This window comes from Cupressus sempervirens, chromosome 8, assembly GCF_028749045.1.
Source record: "Cupressus sempervirens isolate cs-2001-9-10 chromosome 8, ASM2874904v1, whole genome shotgun sequence".
Lineage (NCBI taxonomy): Eukaryota > Viridiplantae > Streptophyta > Pinopsida > Cupressales > Cupressaceae > Cupressus > Cupressus sempervirens.
The window spans coordinates 810,290,192-810,308,059 of record NC_143125.1 but is presented as its reverse complement, the minus strand read 5'-3'; the positions used below and the strand labels follow the sequence as shown (position 1 = coordinate 810,308,059).

Here is a 17,868-nt window from a genome sequence, read left to right as displayed (position 1 = left end):
GCAACAAAGAGTAGTTAAGAGCAAGAAAAGAGGTTTTGAGGTTGAGAGAAGTAAAGAACATTAGGAACCTCTAGCAAAGAGACAAAATGCAACACCGTCAAGGGAGAGCATAAATGAGGCTAGAGGCCAAGAGAATAATACAAGTGATCTGATTAGCATCTAGGACTATTACAGAGGAATGCTAATTTACAAGCAAAAATAAGCCTCTACTATGGTGGAATGCCCTCCTTGTCTTGGCTGTTGGCCTTCACATTGTCGATAGTGTCAAAGCTCTCCACTTTGAGAGTAATGGTCTTTCTAGTGAGGGTTTTCACAAAGATTTGCATGCCTCCCCTGAGACGAAGCACCAAGTGGAGAGTGGACTCCTTCTGAATGTTGTAATCAGCAAGAGTACGTTCATCTTCAAGCTGCTTACCAGCAAAAATAAGCCTCTGTTGGTCTGGAGGAATGCCTTCCTTGTCTTGTATCTTGGCCTTCACATTATCAATGGTGTCAGAGCTCTCCACCTCTAGAGTAATAGTCTTCCCAGTCAAGGTCTTCACAAAAATCTGCATGCCCCCCCTAAGACGAAGCACAAGATGGAGGGTTGACTCCTTTTGGATATTATAATCAGCCAACGTCTGACCATCTTCCAGCTGCTTCCTAGCGAAAATGAGTCTCTGCTGATCTGGAGGAATCCCCTCTTTGTCCTTTCAAGCAGCACATCTTCGCATCTTTTCTTCTCTTTCATGTACTAAAACTTCTACCATTGTTTGCAAATTTTGAAGAGTCTTCTGGATATTCTTATCTTGAAAAACTTGTCCACCACCTTCATCTGCCATTTGTGATGATAGTTTAGCCCTTCATTTTCCGATCTCAGGATTGTATTCCTCGAACTTTCCTTCGCCTTTCTCAATCCTGGATCTTGTTAGCATTCAAATCTGCAATACTAGTCACCCAATAACTCTGATACCAAATTTATTATATATAAAAATTAGGCCTGAAAGGCATAAATGGTACAAATCATATAACCCCTTATTTCCCTAAAGACTAAACAATACAAAAAATTAGCCAAAATAAGGCTATAACAAAATAATATAATATTAGACCCTTCAATTAATTCCCCCCTGGAATTAACCTTTAGCCATTTTTGAAGATTTGACTTCATGTCAATTTTGGGGTCAAAATCTAACCATAAACCTTATTTAACATAAGGTTGGCGGGTTGTTAAAAACGTAAATAACCAATCTCCTAGATATACTCCTAGCCACACAAGTGGTGTGGCGGCAATTAAAAAATTTAAACTGCCATCGGTCGGGGGTTCCAACTCTGCCGGTGGCCACCGTTTTTAAAATGTCTGCAGCGGATAAAATTTAAATAAAAGGTTGCACATAATAATTTCAAAACCAACGTATGGTGTAGTGGCAATTAGTTGTTACTTGTAAAAGGGTAGTTGTGGGTTTGAATCCCACTAAAAACTTTTGCCACCTGCTGCCTAGCTGTCTTGTCGGAATGGTGATGTCATGTTGACATCATCCAAATTAAATTTTTTACCTGAATTTCAAACTATTATATCTTTCACATACAAACTCCGATTTTAACAAAACGAATGCTGCTGGAAAGCTCTCGACGAGATCTTCAATTTGAAATCCATTGTTGACCACTTTTGAGATGATTATTTTTTTACCTTTTGGTGATCTCTGTCCCTGGTTTGACTAGACTTTGACTGACCATAACTTTTGCATATGGACTCCGCTTTCGTCCGTTCGAATTGCATTGGATTTAGAATTTTGAGAACTTTAACATGGTGTTGATTTTTGGAGTTTTTGAGATACTTCAATTTTTGGTGAAAATATCCTTCGGATCAACAAGTGGACAAGGGGCCGTGGTAGAGGTGAGCTTTGATTCAAAATCAAGTGGTTACAGTAACAATACTGAGTACTCTCCTCTCTTGGAGAACCAACATGGAGATGATGTGACAAGCACTAGTAAAGAAGAAGATAGGCCAATTGATATTGAGGAAGTAAACTAGGTGCCCGAGGCCGTTGGTGATGCTTTGCTAGTCGAGCCGAATCCAGATTTGGGGAGAGGTACTGCACCACTATGGTTAAGAAAAATGCTTATGCCAAGAAGCGAGGTGGTGACTGCCCAAACAATTGAAGATATCCAAGGGTCAGTGGAAAAGGGTGATAGCGAGAAACAGAAACAAATTGCAAAAACGGTGGCAAAGGTAATTACGAGCGATGATGAGGGTCACCGAAAAGTTCAGATCGCTATACCAAAGGTTAGCAAGGCAGTGGATGAGATTGTAGCTCAGGAGTATGAGATAGTAGAGTATAACTTGGGAAGAATCACAAATGACATGGAATGTGAAGAGATCCAGGAAGGTATGATTTCAATTAGAGAAAGGTTGAGGAAGGAAAACGAGAGAATTGTGAAGTTGGAGGCCGAAAACAAGTATTGGAGAGATTGCCAGCCTATCCAATAGTTGCATTAGGCAACCCTTCAACAAGACAGTGGGAGCAACACAGAAGAGATATCGGCCTAGTTGCATGAAGTCAAGGATTGGATCCATGATATAATTCAAGATGGGCGAGATTTCTTGCCTTCCTTTATCTCGACATTTTGGTCATTAGTGGCTATTAGAGACAAATTCAGAGCATTTGAAAGGGAGTGGAAGGATTTCCTTTTGATCAAGGACTTAGCCATTCCCAGGCTACAGGTATTTTTTGAGCTACTGGAGAGATATTTGGAGAGAACCAAGTTGGTAGATGAAGGAGGAATGAGTATGGTGGAGTCTTGGTTTGTCTCCTTGACCATCAGATTGAGGATACTTGAAGAGATACGGAACGAGATTGCACAACACAGCCCAGACATTAACACTTCCATTTCAAACATGATGAGTGATGTCGGGGTTGCACTTGATTTTGAAGATATCAAAGAGGAGAACGTCAATGAGACGGAATTTGGATCAAGATTGGATGAGTTGAGGAAGGTGGCCATCAAGAAGAAACATTTGGGCACCCTTGCCTCCTTCAGTGCCTTTATCGGGTATGCAAAAGAATATGAGAAGATCATGAGAAGACACTGCAAGCAGCAAGCAACATGATGAATTCAGCTAAGCTCAAGATGAAGTACATGCTTTGCCCTCCCATGAAGGAAGTCAATGACAGGCTAGCCAAGTTCATCGCTTTGGCTAAGAAGATGAAAGAAAAGGGTAGAATTATATTAGAAGATCATTTGATGTAAGCCCAAGTGGCAATTTCTCCTTCTTCTTGGGTAGGATAGGTGTCTAATTCTGATTGGCAACTATTTTGGTGCCTTCTCATTGGTTGCCACTTTTCCTGTTTTTTCATTAGTCTATTGATGAAGTGGCGTCTTCTCATTGGTCGATGAGGTGGCAACCCTAATTAGGGTTTCTAGGATCTAATTTGGATCGTTGATTTTGCCTCTTAATCTCTATCATTGGTTGTAATAGTGGCCTCTATATATGGCCATTTGCTCTCATTTGTAAAGGGTTGGAGAAAATTGTTGCTTAAGATAATACCAAAATTGCTTCTTTATCATTGCTGTGACTTGCATGGTGATTAAGAAAACTTGGTGTTATTGCATGGTTTCTACTTCCAATAGTTAGAGTTAAATTTCATTGAAGTTGTTAAAGTAAATTTTATTTCAAGAAAGTTGTTAAGAGTAAGAGTAGATGGATAGTTGTATGGTGATATTAGTGGATGTTTGGTAGGGATCTATAAACTAGGCCACTAGCATCCTAGCGGCTAGTTAGGAAGCCTCGCATGGTAAAATAGTCTTTTTTTCTCGAATCATTACATCTATGGAGGTAGAGCCGTTGGTAAGCTTTCATTAGATTTGATCCCTGTCCATTTGCTAATCTTTCCATTCATAGGAGTAGGAGTAAATAGCAAGTAGTTAAGTAGTCGGATTTCATTCTAAGAAAGTTAGGAAGGTAAAAGTCATTACTAAGGGAGGTTGAGCTCTAGTTCCCATGTGGAGCTATTATGAGCAACTGACTCTCATGCAGAGCAAACACCACTTTAGAAGGGTGCAAGGCGCATTCTATGGGCATTTTGAGTGCCTTTTCAACAAGGAGTTGGCAACAAGAAGAGTGTTTGATGAAAGTTCGAAAAAGGTGAATCAATAATAATGCATATTCCAACAATTTCTAAATTTCACTTACATGAGAATTGGTTACTTCGAAGGTGAACTGAACACATTATCGAGGTATCCTATTGATAGGATAATCCTCATGGGACCGACAAGACAACTTATGCTAGTACAATCATATCTAACCAACCAGCATTGGCTAGGATTTGGGATTTCTTCCAGTAATCCTCTCCAAATCAGCAAATATTCACTTACCTCACTGTATAAGGCTAAGGCCATCGAATCTGGGCTCAATGGATCACATTGAAAAAGTCCAAAACGAAGGGGGACTTCGATTTCAGAGTATGCGTTCCAAAATAAAGAGGGCGTTGACCCATTTTCGCTACATGGAGGATCTATGGATAGATTTGCACAATGAGGTAGACATCATCAGAATGGACTATTGCAGGCTCACTCTACAACAAATCATTGATCTCGACTTAGTTCCTATTCCATAAGGGGTTGAGAATGATCGCATGATTCTAGACAAAGAATTTCTCAATAGCTAACTAGAGAAGTTTCTTCCTATGCCCATCTAATGACAGTAAAAAGAAGCAGTTTCTATCTTTGATAGATTCCAATCCATCTTGATGAAATCCAAGGCATGGTTGAAAACTAGAGGTCTTAAGAGAGTCAAGCTGAGAGCCAGAATAGATTGCACTCATTTCAGACCAATTGGAAGGAAATCTCAAATGGAGGTAAAAAGGAAAGATGGTTCATCCACCTTTGAGCCAAGTAAGAGTTTCTAATTGAAGCTCAAAGGAGGAAAAGTTGTCATTCCACCTTTACATTCTTCTCAAGCATCTCTTCAAGCACAAGAACCAGATGAAGAAGAAGTGATGATCCTATCTCCTCCACAACCTCCAAGAAACCAAGAGCCGTCTACCCAAGATGATCCATTCTTGACTGCCATAGACACTGATGTGGATTCCTTTGCCACCGTATTCACACCTACCATTCCTATTTCTGACGTGAATACATCAGTGCTACCTATCTCTTCTGCAACTACTATTCTCACAATGGAGCAATGTGAAAACTTGGAAATGTGTTTGATGCTTTTCCAACTCTCATAGAGGGACAAGTTTCCCATCTTGATACCTCGGTTACAGGGTTTGAGATGTTCATGTCAATGTCTTCCCAGAGACCACCAATGTTTCCAACTGTGCAAACAAAGGCGTGCAATACGATGACAAAGATAAAATCAGGATCAATGTCTGCCATAACAACCATACTAGTTTCAGCAGATGAAAGTTTCAACTTGCCCGAATGGTTAGGAAACACTACCATGAAGAGGAGAAAGACCAAGCTACCCACAGACGATCTTCCTTCAAAGAAGAACAAGTCTAAGCTTCCCATGCAAAAGGAAAAAGTTGTCTCAAGAATCCTTGTTGATTTTGAGAAAACTAAATACGTTAAGATTGCAAAACCTCTAGTGGATAAGCCAGTCGAAGAGCTTAATCGCTTTGATTACAAGTTCACCAAAGTTGAACTTGAAAAACAATCACAGTTAGGGTGTCAGCAGGATGCCTAGGATGTAGTCTCTACCTTGTCAAAGAAGAATGATGAACTTTGGGAGAAGAAGACTTAGTTGAAGTTGGAGAATGCTTGTCTTCACGAGATCATTCACCAACAATCTTCACAACCCGTAGTCACCACATCACTTTTAGTTCAAGTGAATCAAAGGGCTAAAGTGACTAAGGCCTGGTTCAAGGAAATCATCATAAAGGGAGTCCAATCAATGAAAGGCACTCAAGGTCCTTAAACGTCTAAGAGGTATTGAAGAAGGCAAGACCTTCACGAGATCATTCGGCAAAAATCTTGACAACTTGTAGTCACCACATCACTTTCAGTTTAGGTGATTCAGAGGGCTAAAGTGGATAAGGCTTGGTTCGAGGAAATCATCATAGAGGGAGTCCAATCAATAAAATATGTGCTCAAGGTCCTTAAACACATTGGAGTTATTGAAGAAAGACTTCATGACATGCTTTCTTCAATCAAGAAACAAATGCCTTAAACGAAGATCTCAGCACATGGGACAAAATGTTAGAAGTTGATTTGGATGTTTTAATCACATACAACATCATTCCATCTATGGACATGTTATAGGAGTATCAAGGACTCGTGTCACAAGGTGCACGTAATGGAAAGATTGCTGATGAAGGTACGAGAAGCCCTTGAAAGTTGCCAAATAGTGGAATGGGTTATTTGAAGTTGATGGGATGCAAAGTGCTCATTGAAGAAGACAACCTATTAGCAAAAGAGGACATGACTTAAGAATTCACTAACAGGGTCAATGCTGAATTTGACTCAGATCACTTTGGAGCACATACAATGAACACATTCGTGACATACAATTTTGCAATGGAACACTTGTGGGATTCCATTACAGAGAACTATCACAGTGTCAAAACATGTCATGCCAGTGCAGTCAAGGTTGATGCCATTTCATAAAAAATGGAAAGTTCCAGATCTTCCGATGCTTCATGATTGTATTGCCAAATATAAGGCTTTTGTTGACAATCTTTGAGATTGATTCAACATTCTCCAACATTTTCTTTTAGTTTTTTAGCATTTTCAGCTTTGGAGTTTTGGAAGATAGATTGCATATAATCTATGTGCATGTAATCCGATTACATAGACCTTTAGTCATGTAGTCAATAAATGTTGTTTCCTATTTTGACTTAGTCAAGGTGGTTGAATTTCTTCCATCTTATTCTCCTTTTGCTCACTCCTTTGCCTATATAAAGGAGTGCCCCTCATTGTAAAAATCATCTTTTATATATGAAAGAGAGCTTTGCCAAACTTGTGCAAGCATAACTTTGATTGTGTTGTGCAAATTTGAAAGAAAAGTGAATAAAAAGAAGCAGTTGGATTTGAAGCTTTGACTGGAAACAATTGTGATAGAACAAATTGGAAGCTATGACTATGATTTGTTCTTATTATCTTTGATTCATGTTATTTTTGTATGATTACTAGAGCATAGTGAGTAAAAGAAACAATTAGAGCTGAAGCTTTGACTGTAGTTTATGTTACTATCTCATATTCACGCAAATTGTTAGAAATAAGTTAGTGTAGAAATCATCTACTTTTGGAAGTCTGTACACCCCAATGGTACAGATTTATTCTTGCTTCATAGCCATTCTTATAGATTAGGAAAACTAGACAGATCGAAGCCAGTACACTCTTAATCAGCCCTTGATTTGGTGGTTGGTATTGGTATCAGTGTTTTCATCTATTAGATAGAAGTGTAGTTATAGAGATTAAACATTGCCCATTACTCATTCCACGAGTATGTGGATTCTTTCTTGAAACAAGAAGAAAGAATATTGGTAACATCCCTTTACATCATCTCTTAACTTTTTGCTTATCTTGAGTGGATCCAAGGAATGGTGAGAAGGGGGAGCCTTCCCTTTAAAGTAGGAGAGATTTTGTCTCACACATTGTGACTGGTCAACCTATTTTGCAACTGAATTTGCATAAACCATCGGTTACAAAATATCTACCCAACATGATAATTGTTGCATCTCATATTCATCTTATTATTATACAAGCATCAAGGTGTGCATGAATTTGTCAAACACTTCGCATCAAGAAAAATTTGTCAAACACTTCGCATCATTCTTGAGAAAACTTGGAAAAGAGAAAACAAGCACATTGTATGAACTTAAATCAGTGAGGTTCATTACATGTAACTAGTATACTCAACATTATAACAGCATGAAACTAGTACGGCCTGCACAAAAGTATGCTAAGCAAGAAAATGTAACACCCAAACATGCTAAACTATTACACTTCAAAATAAAAAACAATAACTATATTATTTTATATAGTGTTAAAGAGTGTTAGAACAATAGCTTTCAACATGTTTTAGTAGTGACATTATATGTCATATTTTAATATGATGCAGCCAGATGGTTAATACTTAATAGTTAACAGATAAAACTTAATATTGTGTTGGATAAATTAAATCTTGACACTGTATACAAACATACTCCTCCATTGATAGAAGTCTTTCTTTCTCTCTCTACATTAGTGTGTGGTTAAATATGGAAGTATATCCTAACAAGGCCTAAACACTGATCATCCTTGTGGATATCAATCCTCTCCTGATTTGCTTTAGACCATTTTAAATATTCATCATTCTCTAAACTTCAGATGTCTAAAATTTCTGGACTTGTATAAAATTTGATATTTTATCTTGTTGCTGTCTGTTGGTATTGGTTGTTGTGTATTTAAAATCATCTACCATCCGCATTCATGCTTGTGTGGTTTTTGTAAATCCCTTGACTTAGGAGGGTATTGGTTGACAGCTCATCAACTTTTATTTGTCTACATGCTTTTTGTTGTGCACTGCACACCCAAAAGTATTAAAACATGTTTTTAGTAAACTTCTGTCTAGTTATAAGCTACCATTTGATCACTGTTGATCCGCCAATTCTAGTTGCTACCTGTATGATCCATGAATACAGAATGTTCGCTTATACTACTGTTCTATGATTAACAGTGGAGTTGCTTTATTTCAAAATTCAAGTGTATCAAGTTTCCTACTTTTGATCCTGTATTGTGGACCCTGTCCTCCTTTCAGCTTCTTTATGAGGCAACTTTTTTACTATTGAATATTCTACAGGTATGTAGTGAGGGCAAAGGCAGGTGGAAGACAGTCAACTAAAGATTCAACTGGGAGAGCGCCAAAGTCTGGAGGGGCTTCCCTTCGGCGTTACAATGAAATGGCCTTGAAAAAGGTAATGTTTTTAGATCCACTTTATTATTCAAATATCTATGAATACAGAATTCCAGTGAGGATTTTTGGATGATGGAAATGCTTAACGTAGTGGTTGCTATTAGTGTGTATACTTGCATACTTGCTGGTTGAGCAGTGCATAGTCTACATCTTTATTGTTATTTAAGGTAGAGACACTTGTATTCTCCTGTATGCATTTTGTTTTTCTCAACATAACATAGTTCTATTGAGTGGACTATTTCTCCTGATAGCAACAAACATGTGTGTATCTGATGTCTTTCTTTGTCTTGCATTTAATAGTGCCTCTAGGGAATACAAACATGAAAGCTTTGAATCTACAAAATGTTATTCAGCAACCCAGAGACCTTTTATAGGGATTTTAGAACATCAAGGTATAGTAAAAACTTCTATAAGCTCTTAGTGTCAGAAACTTATAAAATTGATGACAATTGAGAGTCAAGGCAACACATGCACTAAAAACTTTGTTAATTTTTGAAGCATAACTTTCAGGCACAAGCCCTTGGAAAGGTGTTAGGATCATCTTTTCTTCTGATAATAACATTTCTTAGAGGCGAGTTTTGCTTGCCTTGATCTTATGACCAATATACATGAGTTAAGTCAGAAGAAAAAATGATTACTCATCACAATTAGTCATTTGAGTGATGATTTAGTATTAAATACACTATGTAGTGAGAAAGGCCATGGAAGTAGAATGTCTATATGGTATGGCATCATAGGCTTTTCATTACATAAAAAAAATGTATTGACCATGGAATTGAATATGGAATATGATCCATAAAACTTGGGTCTATGACCCCAGTGATACATCAAAGATGGATCCCTATATCAACTCTACACTTGCTCCTCTCACCAATCCCTACCCTTATAATTGATAGCAATCAAAAGTATGTTCTCATTAAATTAGTGTTCCTTGGGGACACATCCTAAGAATTTTTTTGACATTTCCTTGTATTGGAGATGTTCTAGGGATGCAAGGTTCCCTTGGTAATGTACCCTTGCCATCCCTAATAAAAATAAATTTGGCTCAAATGTCCTAAAGATTTAGAGCTTCATGGAGATTTTTATGTTGGAAATAAGGTTGCAAGTGATTGGGGGGGAGGGGGATTAGTTGTGACTAAATCCCTTAACATGTAAAACAATTACACCCTTAAAACCCTTTAACCTTGAAACTCTTATGCGTCAAAATCCTTACGAATGATTTGCAATAATTGAAACATGCAAGCATAAATTAGAAAACATCCACAACACATAACACAAGGTTTTGTTTAATTTTAGGAGGATCACTGCAAATGTACTAAGCACTGCCTTTGTATGTGGTATGTGTTTTTCAAATGGCAGCAACCTCTTATTTGAACTAAGAATAAGCCATGAATAGACATGTCCCATTCATGGGACATGTCTATTTGTTAATTAGATAACTAACATAATAAAAATTTAATCATGTTTATTTACCTTATCTTATATTAATTTCTCTCATATAATAAGCTTATATCTCATGTAATTATACCTCATATATAATTATATATAACCATAGTTTTATCCAACTGAAGCTACCAAACATCAACACTCCCTCTTAGGTAGGGAGGATAAACACAAGATAAATATTACACCACTGACAATCTTTAGGAATGACACATTAAGGAAATCTTTGATCAGAAGATTTCCACTATTTTGATATTATATTTGATATCATGAGTATTGGCCTTCAAAATGTCAACATATGATATTCACCGAATACTCTGAGTAATGCTCTCTAGAATATCAACACTTGCTATTCACCATGTACTCAATAAGGTAATGGTTTGCAGAATATCAACATATGATATTCACCATTTTGATATCACATTTGAGTATTGGTCTACAGAATATCAACATATGATATTCACTAAATACTCTTTGAGTAATGGCCTCTAGAATGAGATGCAAAATATTCACTAAGTATTGTGAGTAATGGCCTCCAGAATATCAAGTTGTATGATATTTACCATGTGCTCTATGTAATGGCCTCTAGAACATCAATTTGCATAACATTCACCATGTACTAAAAAATGTTTATAAGGTATGTGTATATGCATTCTCATAATGCTTACCATATACACATCCACCATGCAAAATATAATCTTTAATGATCTGCATAGACATTGAAAGATATCCATCATAATAAAAAAATTAAGTTAATGTAAGATCGTCACCTTTCAACAACTTCTGCAAATACAAGTGGCATCATTTGGAAGTCATCACTTCCACGTAATGTACACAAGGGGTAGGCCTATTAAAATCACATATTCACGAGGCATATTCATGAATCATAGTCGTCTTGAGTGCTACAATTTATTGATCACTGGAGAATCCATCACAACATGGTTTACTCCCTCTAAATCAATATGATCAAGATCACCAAAGGTTGACTAAATCATATCCTCTATTTGCTCCCTCTCTTTCAAGGTTGCCTCTAATGAAATGGTAGGCTCCTTCCTGCAAAAACATTCTCGGAAGAAAAATCAAGGAAAATAGCTCTTATAGTATGAATTGAAATTACAAATAAGAGGTTGACCACAGAAAATAATAAAGAAAATACTAAAGATATAATAAAAATACTTATCTCATATAGTCAAAGGATGATGCCACAATGATGAATCCCCTTTGAATTGATTTTTAGATGGCATGTTTATTGCATTATATCTTAGTTTGCTTCACTTCCTTTAAGCATAGTAAATATCTCCATATCCCAACTGCAATTAATATCACTATCGTTATGACTTTAACCATGTGGGATGCTGCATTCAAATCATTTAATTTGAAATTTGAATATCTCCAACAAATTTACTAGTCATCTCATATTTTCCCAATTTGATGTTTTGGGAACAATAAACATATACATCTACATTGTTCTTTGAGTTCGGATATCCTTCAAATTTTTTAATCCTTCCAATCTAGGTGGCTAGACACTAAAAAATATCTGATCAAATATCTAGTTGGCTTCATGCATTTAGTGTACCCGATATCAGGTTTGGCATATATATTGAATGGACTATTTCCTCCTCACACTCCTCGAACAAGAAAACGAGTGTTGATTTGATTTATATATTGTATTGTTCTTATATTTTATTTAGTGAAGGGATTGCATCCTTTGAATAGCGACATATTTCTAGGAAAAGACTCCTCTTCATAATTAGACGACTTCATAACAATCTCTTTACTCTTAAAGAATATTAATTATATATGCTGCATGCATCATTATTTATTTTGTGTATTCATATGACACCGAGAATGATAATGATTATCTTGAATATGAATACATGTCTATTTGTGAGTCCTCAACATACGATGAATTTGACTCTCATAGTTTCATTTTTCATACTTGCGATTACCCTTATAACATGCACCATATCTGCCGCATCTGAACTTGTTTCTCACAGTGACTGTGGATAGGGAATCTCTTACCTTCCAAGTGGCATTTTTTCCTATCTGTCAATTTGTCCAGCTTGGCATTCTCTGTCAACTTCATACTTGCACCCGAAGGTGACGATTTCTTATCCCTGTCCAACAGCTTCCTATCTTGGTGTTCAACCATATGATCAGGAATTCGGCTTAGTTCCTAACTGTCCCTTTATACTTTCTGCTTCCTTATCGAGGATTAACTGTTCTTCTATTTCACTTGTCCCATGATTGTTGTGGTTGAATCACCTGCTGTTTGCTCCATACTGTTTGTCTCATCTGCCCTTATGCAAGTGTTTTATAGTTTCGAATAATATTATCACAAAGGCATGAATGTCTACGGTGTAAAAGCAAATGTGTCGATAAATGAGTTTCCACGATAGCAATGAGGAAATGGTCCAGTGCATATCTGTTAATGCCCCACATCAAGAATAGAGACTCCAACACTATTCGAGCATGAAATGATGAATAAGGAAAAATGAGGACTCAAGTCCACCGGGTACGATTCTGAAAAAGATCAAGGAATGAAATATTCCACAGAACATGTAAAATGCATCTGCCTGAGATAATTTAAGCTCTGGCCAAGAATGTGCTCAAGAGCACAAAACAATGGAGTGAGGGATATTATTCCAACTAAAATGAAGTGAGGGATATTATTCCAACTAAAAAGTTCTGCAACAATTCCAAAATCCTGCCTAGGCACAAAGAGAAGCATATTTTGCAAGGGATAGCAGAAAAGTCCAAATACGAAAATTCTGCCACTACACCTAAGTTGCGCCCAGAAATACAGTAAATGTTAGAAAATTTCTATACAAAGAAATGTCTGCCATCACCTACTATTTATGGTCGGTCTGAAGGATTGCTCAAGATATGGTGAATACAAATCTCTGAATTCTACAATCAAATTTGCTCCCTATGATTGAAACCTGCTCTGACACCATGTTGAATTTTAGGAGGATCACTGCAAATGTACTAAGCACTGTCTTTGTATGTGGTATGTGTTTTCCAAATGGTAGCGACCCCTTATTTGAATTGAGAATAAGCGATGAAGAGACATGTCCCATTGAATGGGACATGTCTATTCTTTAATTAGATAATTAATATAATAAAAATTTAATTATTGTTATATATATATATATATATATATATATATATATATATATATATATATATAATATTAATTTCTCTCATATAATCAACTTATATCTCATATTTAATTATATCTCATCTATAATTATATATAGCCATAGTTTTATTTGACTGAAGCTACCAAACATCAATAGGTTTTTTATCGTGGACACCCAAACTAGGCTGAAAGTGTAATGTCCCCTTTTTCGTGAGAGTCAACTTTCAGAGGATTAACCTATTTCTTGATCCTCATAGGTTAATGGAGTTGTTTAGATGGTCTAGTTGGTAGAGTTGGAGACCAGTTCCCACTCTAGAGGTCAGGGATGTTCAGGTTCACTCTTTGTTTGAGTCAAATTGGCACACTTATTATTTATAGTAAGTGTATATTTGGGGAAAGTCAGAGTTTCTATCTTTAGAAGGGAACTTGGACAATTTGGTAGTGGTGTCGAGTTATGGTGACATTGACAGAGGTTCTAGTTGGGGACTTACTATTTATAGTAAGTCAAATTATGGATAGAGCTGTTTTTGGCAGGGTTGCTCAAACTCATGGTTTGCACAGTGTTTGACTCATTCATCAGTTGGCTCAGTTTGAGGGACATACCATTTATAGTTAGTCAATTATGCCCATTTTGCTATTTTTGGTAGTTGTCAGCCTTTATTTCTCCAAAGCTTTCTTATCTTCGGAGGCCAGGTTATTTAGAGTTTTTTGGCTATGTATAGAGGTACTTGCTATTTATAGTAAGCCATTGGTTGTTTGAGAGGGACCCTTACTATTTTTAGTTAGGCAATTGGATTTGTAGTGGAAACCATGGTTGACCTCCAGGTTCAAATGGTATAAAGAGATAATGATTTACTAAGGAGATAATAAAGTTTTTAATGGCTTTAATGGTACTAATGATTGATGGTTACATTAAAAACTAGTTATTTAACTTTATAAAGTGACTTTTAAGTGTGGGCCATTATATATTATTGAAAGTTACACTTTTATCACATATAACCTATGGTTGACAACAAGAGCAATTATAATGGTTATTTATAAAGTTATTTTAATGAAAGGGGCCACATGAATTTAAGTTATGGCTTTTAAATAACATTATTAATGGAGGACAGTTATTTAAATGTTTTCCTAAGTCAATGTGAGGACGTGAAAAAAAGAAATGCATTTAATAAATTAAAAACAAGAGTAATTGTTTACAAGTTGAGTGATGTTTAAGTTATGAGAAGTATATTTGTGAAGATACAAATCAATTTCTCAGCATAGGGAATTGGTGAAACACCCAATGAATTGTGCAATGAGAATGGATTCAACCAGGAGTCATTATTGAGCTTTCTTGGATGAAATTGGTTTGAAGTTACTTCAGATTTGTGTTGTTTATCAGCAGCAGCAGGTTTTTGCTTCTTAAGGCAAGGATTAATCATTCCTAGTTATTGCCAATTCATGGTATTAGTGGCCACAGCATATGTATATCAGCCGTGTGAGATATGAAGGGATTGTGAGTGTTTGTAAATGGTACATTTTTGATGTGGGAGTCTTCTTTTGCCAATCTGAACATGATATCCTCGCAATTCTACAAGGGGTTTGAAGTGCTTATTATTGAAGCTTGTGAAATCACCTAATGATTTGGGCATGAGCTTCTTGAAGGTGAATTGACTGAGTTGCTGTTATTTCATCATTACGTTCTTTGATGTATATTGCATTATTATATCTATCGGCATATGGTGCTACTGTAGATGCATACTTTATATCAGATTTTGTAATGACATTTGGATTGTGAGGCATAACAACTTATACAGTTATACTTAGCTTAGCACATGAATGAAGGTAATATAGGATTGTATGCCATTTGTTTGTCAAAATACTTAATTTCTGTGACTAATTTGCATATATATTTGCATATATATTTGCATTTGGGAATTGGAAGGATGCATGCTAAGTGTTTGTAAAAATGTCCATTGGCTGTAGGTGCACATTTTGCAGGTAGAAATCATCTGTGAGCATTAAAACAGACAGAGAGGATTGCATTTGCATTTTAGTTCTTTGTCTAGATATCTTAGTGATCATTTGTAAGTATTTAAATTTCATATGAAACCATTCCAAGTAAACAAAAACAATTTGAAAGTAAAAGACAGCAGGATAGAGGTTTCATGACAAGTGTTTGATAAAACTCCCTTGGGATATTATAGAGGTGAAGTTAAGCAATTGTTGGGGTTCCTATAGGAAACTATGCTGTAGATGAACCCACAATAAGACTAATACCTTGTTAGAAGTATAAGTTTGTTACAAATAGGGAATGCACATGCATTCTGACACACTGCCTTGAGCTCATCGCTCAATTGGCCTTGGGATCCAACCCTAAGGAAGACTTACTGTCTTAAAAACACAATTCAGACATCCATCTGATATACTTATGTACTGTATAGCAGCATCTATCCATGCCTAGGTCAATTCCATTGAAGTACAATCAGATCTTCCATTGTATTTCTCATACTCTTTCAGATGAGCAATTTAACCCTCACAAGATCTGCACAACTGCCTCCCAAGAAATCCCTGGCATCCACAACCAAACTTTGTACTGCACAACACACGAATCTCTTCTCTAATTCATCTCCTTATATCAAGAACAAGGTTAGCCAGGCCTAACTTTCAAACTCTCAATCCACCACGCCAAGATCAACGATCCTGATCAAACAAGCATTGAACCAACATGAATTTGTCTTTTATTATCACCTCGAGATCATAACTCTTCCTTAAAATGTTTTAGGAATCGTCCATAAAACATTTTACCAATTTTCTTGCAATGTCGGCCAAGAACACAAAAAGATCACCTATATCTAGGAAGTTCCCTTAAACTTGATTACCTAGATCAATGTGAGCTGCCAACTCATCAAATACATAATCCAACAACATACTTAGGCATCATGAAGACCAAATACACAATCAAATCCATCACATCCATTGGATTTGCCAACAGTTCTTGCCAACCCTCAAGAACACTGTCACCCTTATCTAAAACACTTGGAAATGCCTTGCGGAGCCTTAGAATGACAAACCCTTTTAATGTAGATGCATTACCATGTCCTTAACATATTCCCAGGTGCACAACCAAAGATCGCATCTTTCACACACGTGCGACATCAATCTTTTCAACTCTATTATACTGGCAGGCAATGAAATAGCCAGTCACCTTTTATTATCTCATAACCTGATCAAGTCACCATGTCAGCATTTGAAACTTGACATGAACTATGTAGACAACCTCTACAACATCCCATGAGGTGTGTGACTCATCATCCTCAACAAGCATCCTTCACCATGTCATTGAACATCCTGTTCTTTTGATAAAACTGCCTAACAAACATGTTGATATCAATGACAACACATCCAACTTGTCAACAATCTCACCCTTTGGCATCAATGACAACACATGATGGGCAAAACAAGTAATGCAATAAAAAGCCAACAATACTAACAACTGTATCCACAATGTACATCATTATCCTTCAGATTCTCTCTAACTCAACTCTGCTCTATCTCTGTCTGATATTGGTCCCCTTGCGGACAAAAGCTTCCCTTGATTCCATTTTGATTACATATTCTTCTCTCCAACAATTTCCTTCCCTTGGATGTACACTACTCTCTTACCTTTGCCTCTTCTCCTTGGCTGAACTCTTTTTTCCTGTGCACAAGCATATATTGTTCACATCTGCTTTCTTCTTATTTTGAACTTCACATCTCCTCTCTTTTCCAACTTGTTTCTCACATCTTTCTCCCCCTTTTACATCAATGACAAAGGTGTAGCAGCTGCACCTTCTCTGCTCTGTGACACTATCACATCTAACCACTGATCAAACATATCCAATTTAAACTCCTAATTGTCCATGCTAACTACTCCCCCTAATTAATAGCCTCCAAACACCAATCCAGTTGTAAGATTTCTCCATGGAATGCAGTGGATTGATGCAACCTCTTGCATCTCAGTGTTGATCAGGAGGAGCAATAACCCCTCATTTGCCTTTGAGACAGGCAGGAATGGGTTCCTTTTATCTTAACCTTACTCATCTTTCTCTTTGACTTGTTTGTATGCTTCTATTTTTCATCCATTCTCATCTTATCTTTTTCTTTGTTATCTGTATTCCTTTTCCATTCCGCCTTTTCTATCCGTACTATGCTTTGTGGTCTAACCATTCTTCTGCAACTTCAGGTTCTTTCTTGTTGAGTCATCTTCATTCTCCGTCATGCAATGTCTGGTAAAGTGTGCATATATGTTGTATTTGAACCTTACAAAAATATTTTGTTCACTTTCTTCTTCTCTCTTTGCAACACGATGATATCTGACCTTTTCTCTTTTTGACAATATTGGTCTTCTTCCTCATTCCACTACATACCCTTAGGTCATAGTTGT

General features: G+C 36.7%; 2 protein-coding genes across 2 annotated transcripts in view; one reads left to right on the top strand and one right to left on the bottom strand.

Annotated features, from left to right (window-relative positions):
- LOC149544874 (zinc finger protein-like protein) overlaps nt 1–17,868 on the top strand; it is a 143,549-nt gene that overhangs the window by 49,475 nt on the left and 76,206 nt on the right. The window contains exon 3 of the mRNA XM_089795432.1: nt 8,765–8,879. Coding sequence (XP_089651558.1) covers nt 8,765–8,879 — 115 coding nt within the window. The remainder of the gene's footprint in view (nt 1–8,764; nt 8,880–17,868) is intronic.
- LOC149544875 (polyubiquitin 11-like) lies at nt 210–4,377 on the bottom strand. Its single transcript, XM_089796552.1, has 2 exons — nt 4,354–4,377; nt 210–689 (listed from the first exon to the last, which is right to left on the bottom strand). The coding sequence occupies exons 1-2, from the start codon at nt 4,375–4,377 to the stop codon at nt 210–212; spliced, it is 504 nt and encodes a 167-aa protein (XP_089652678.1).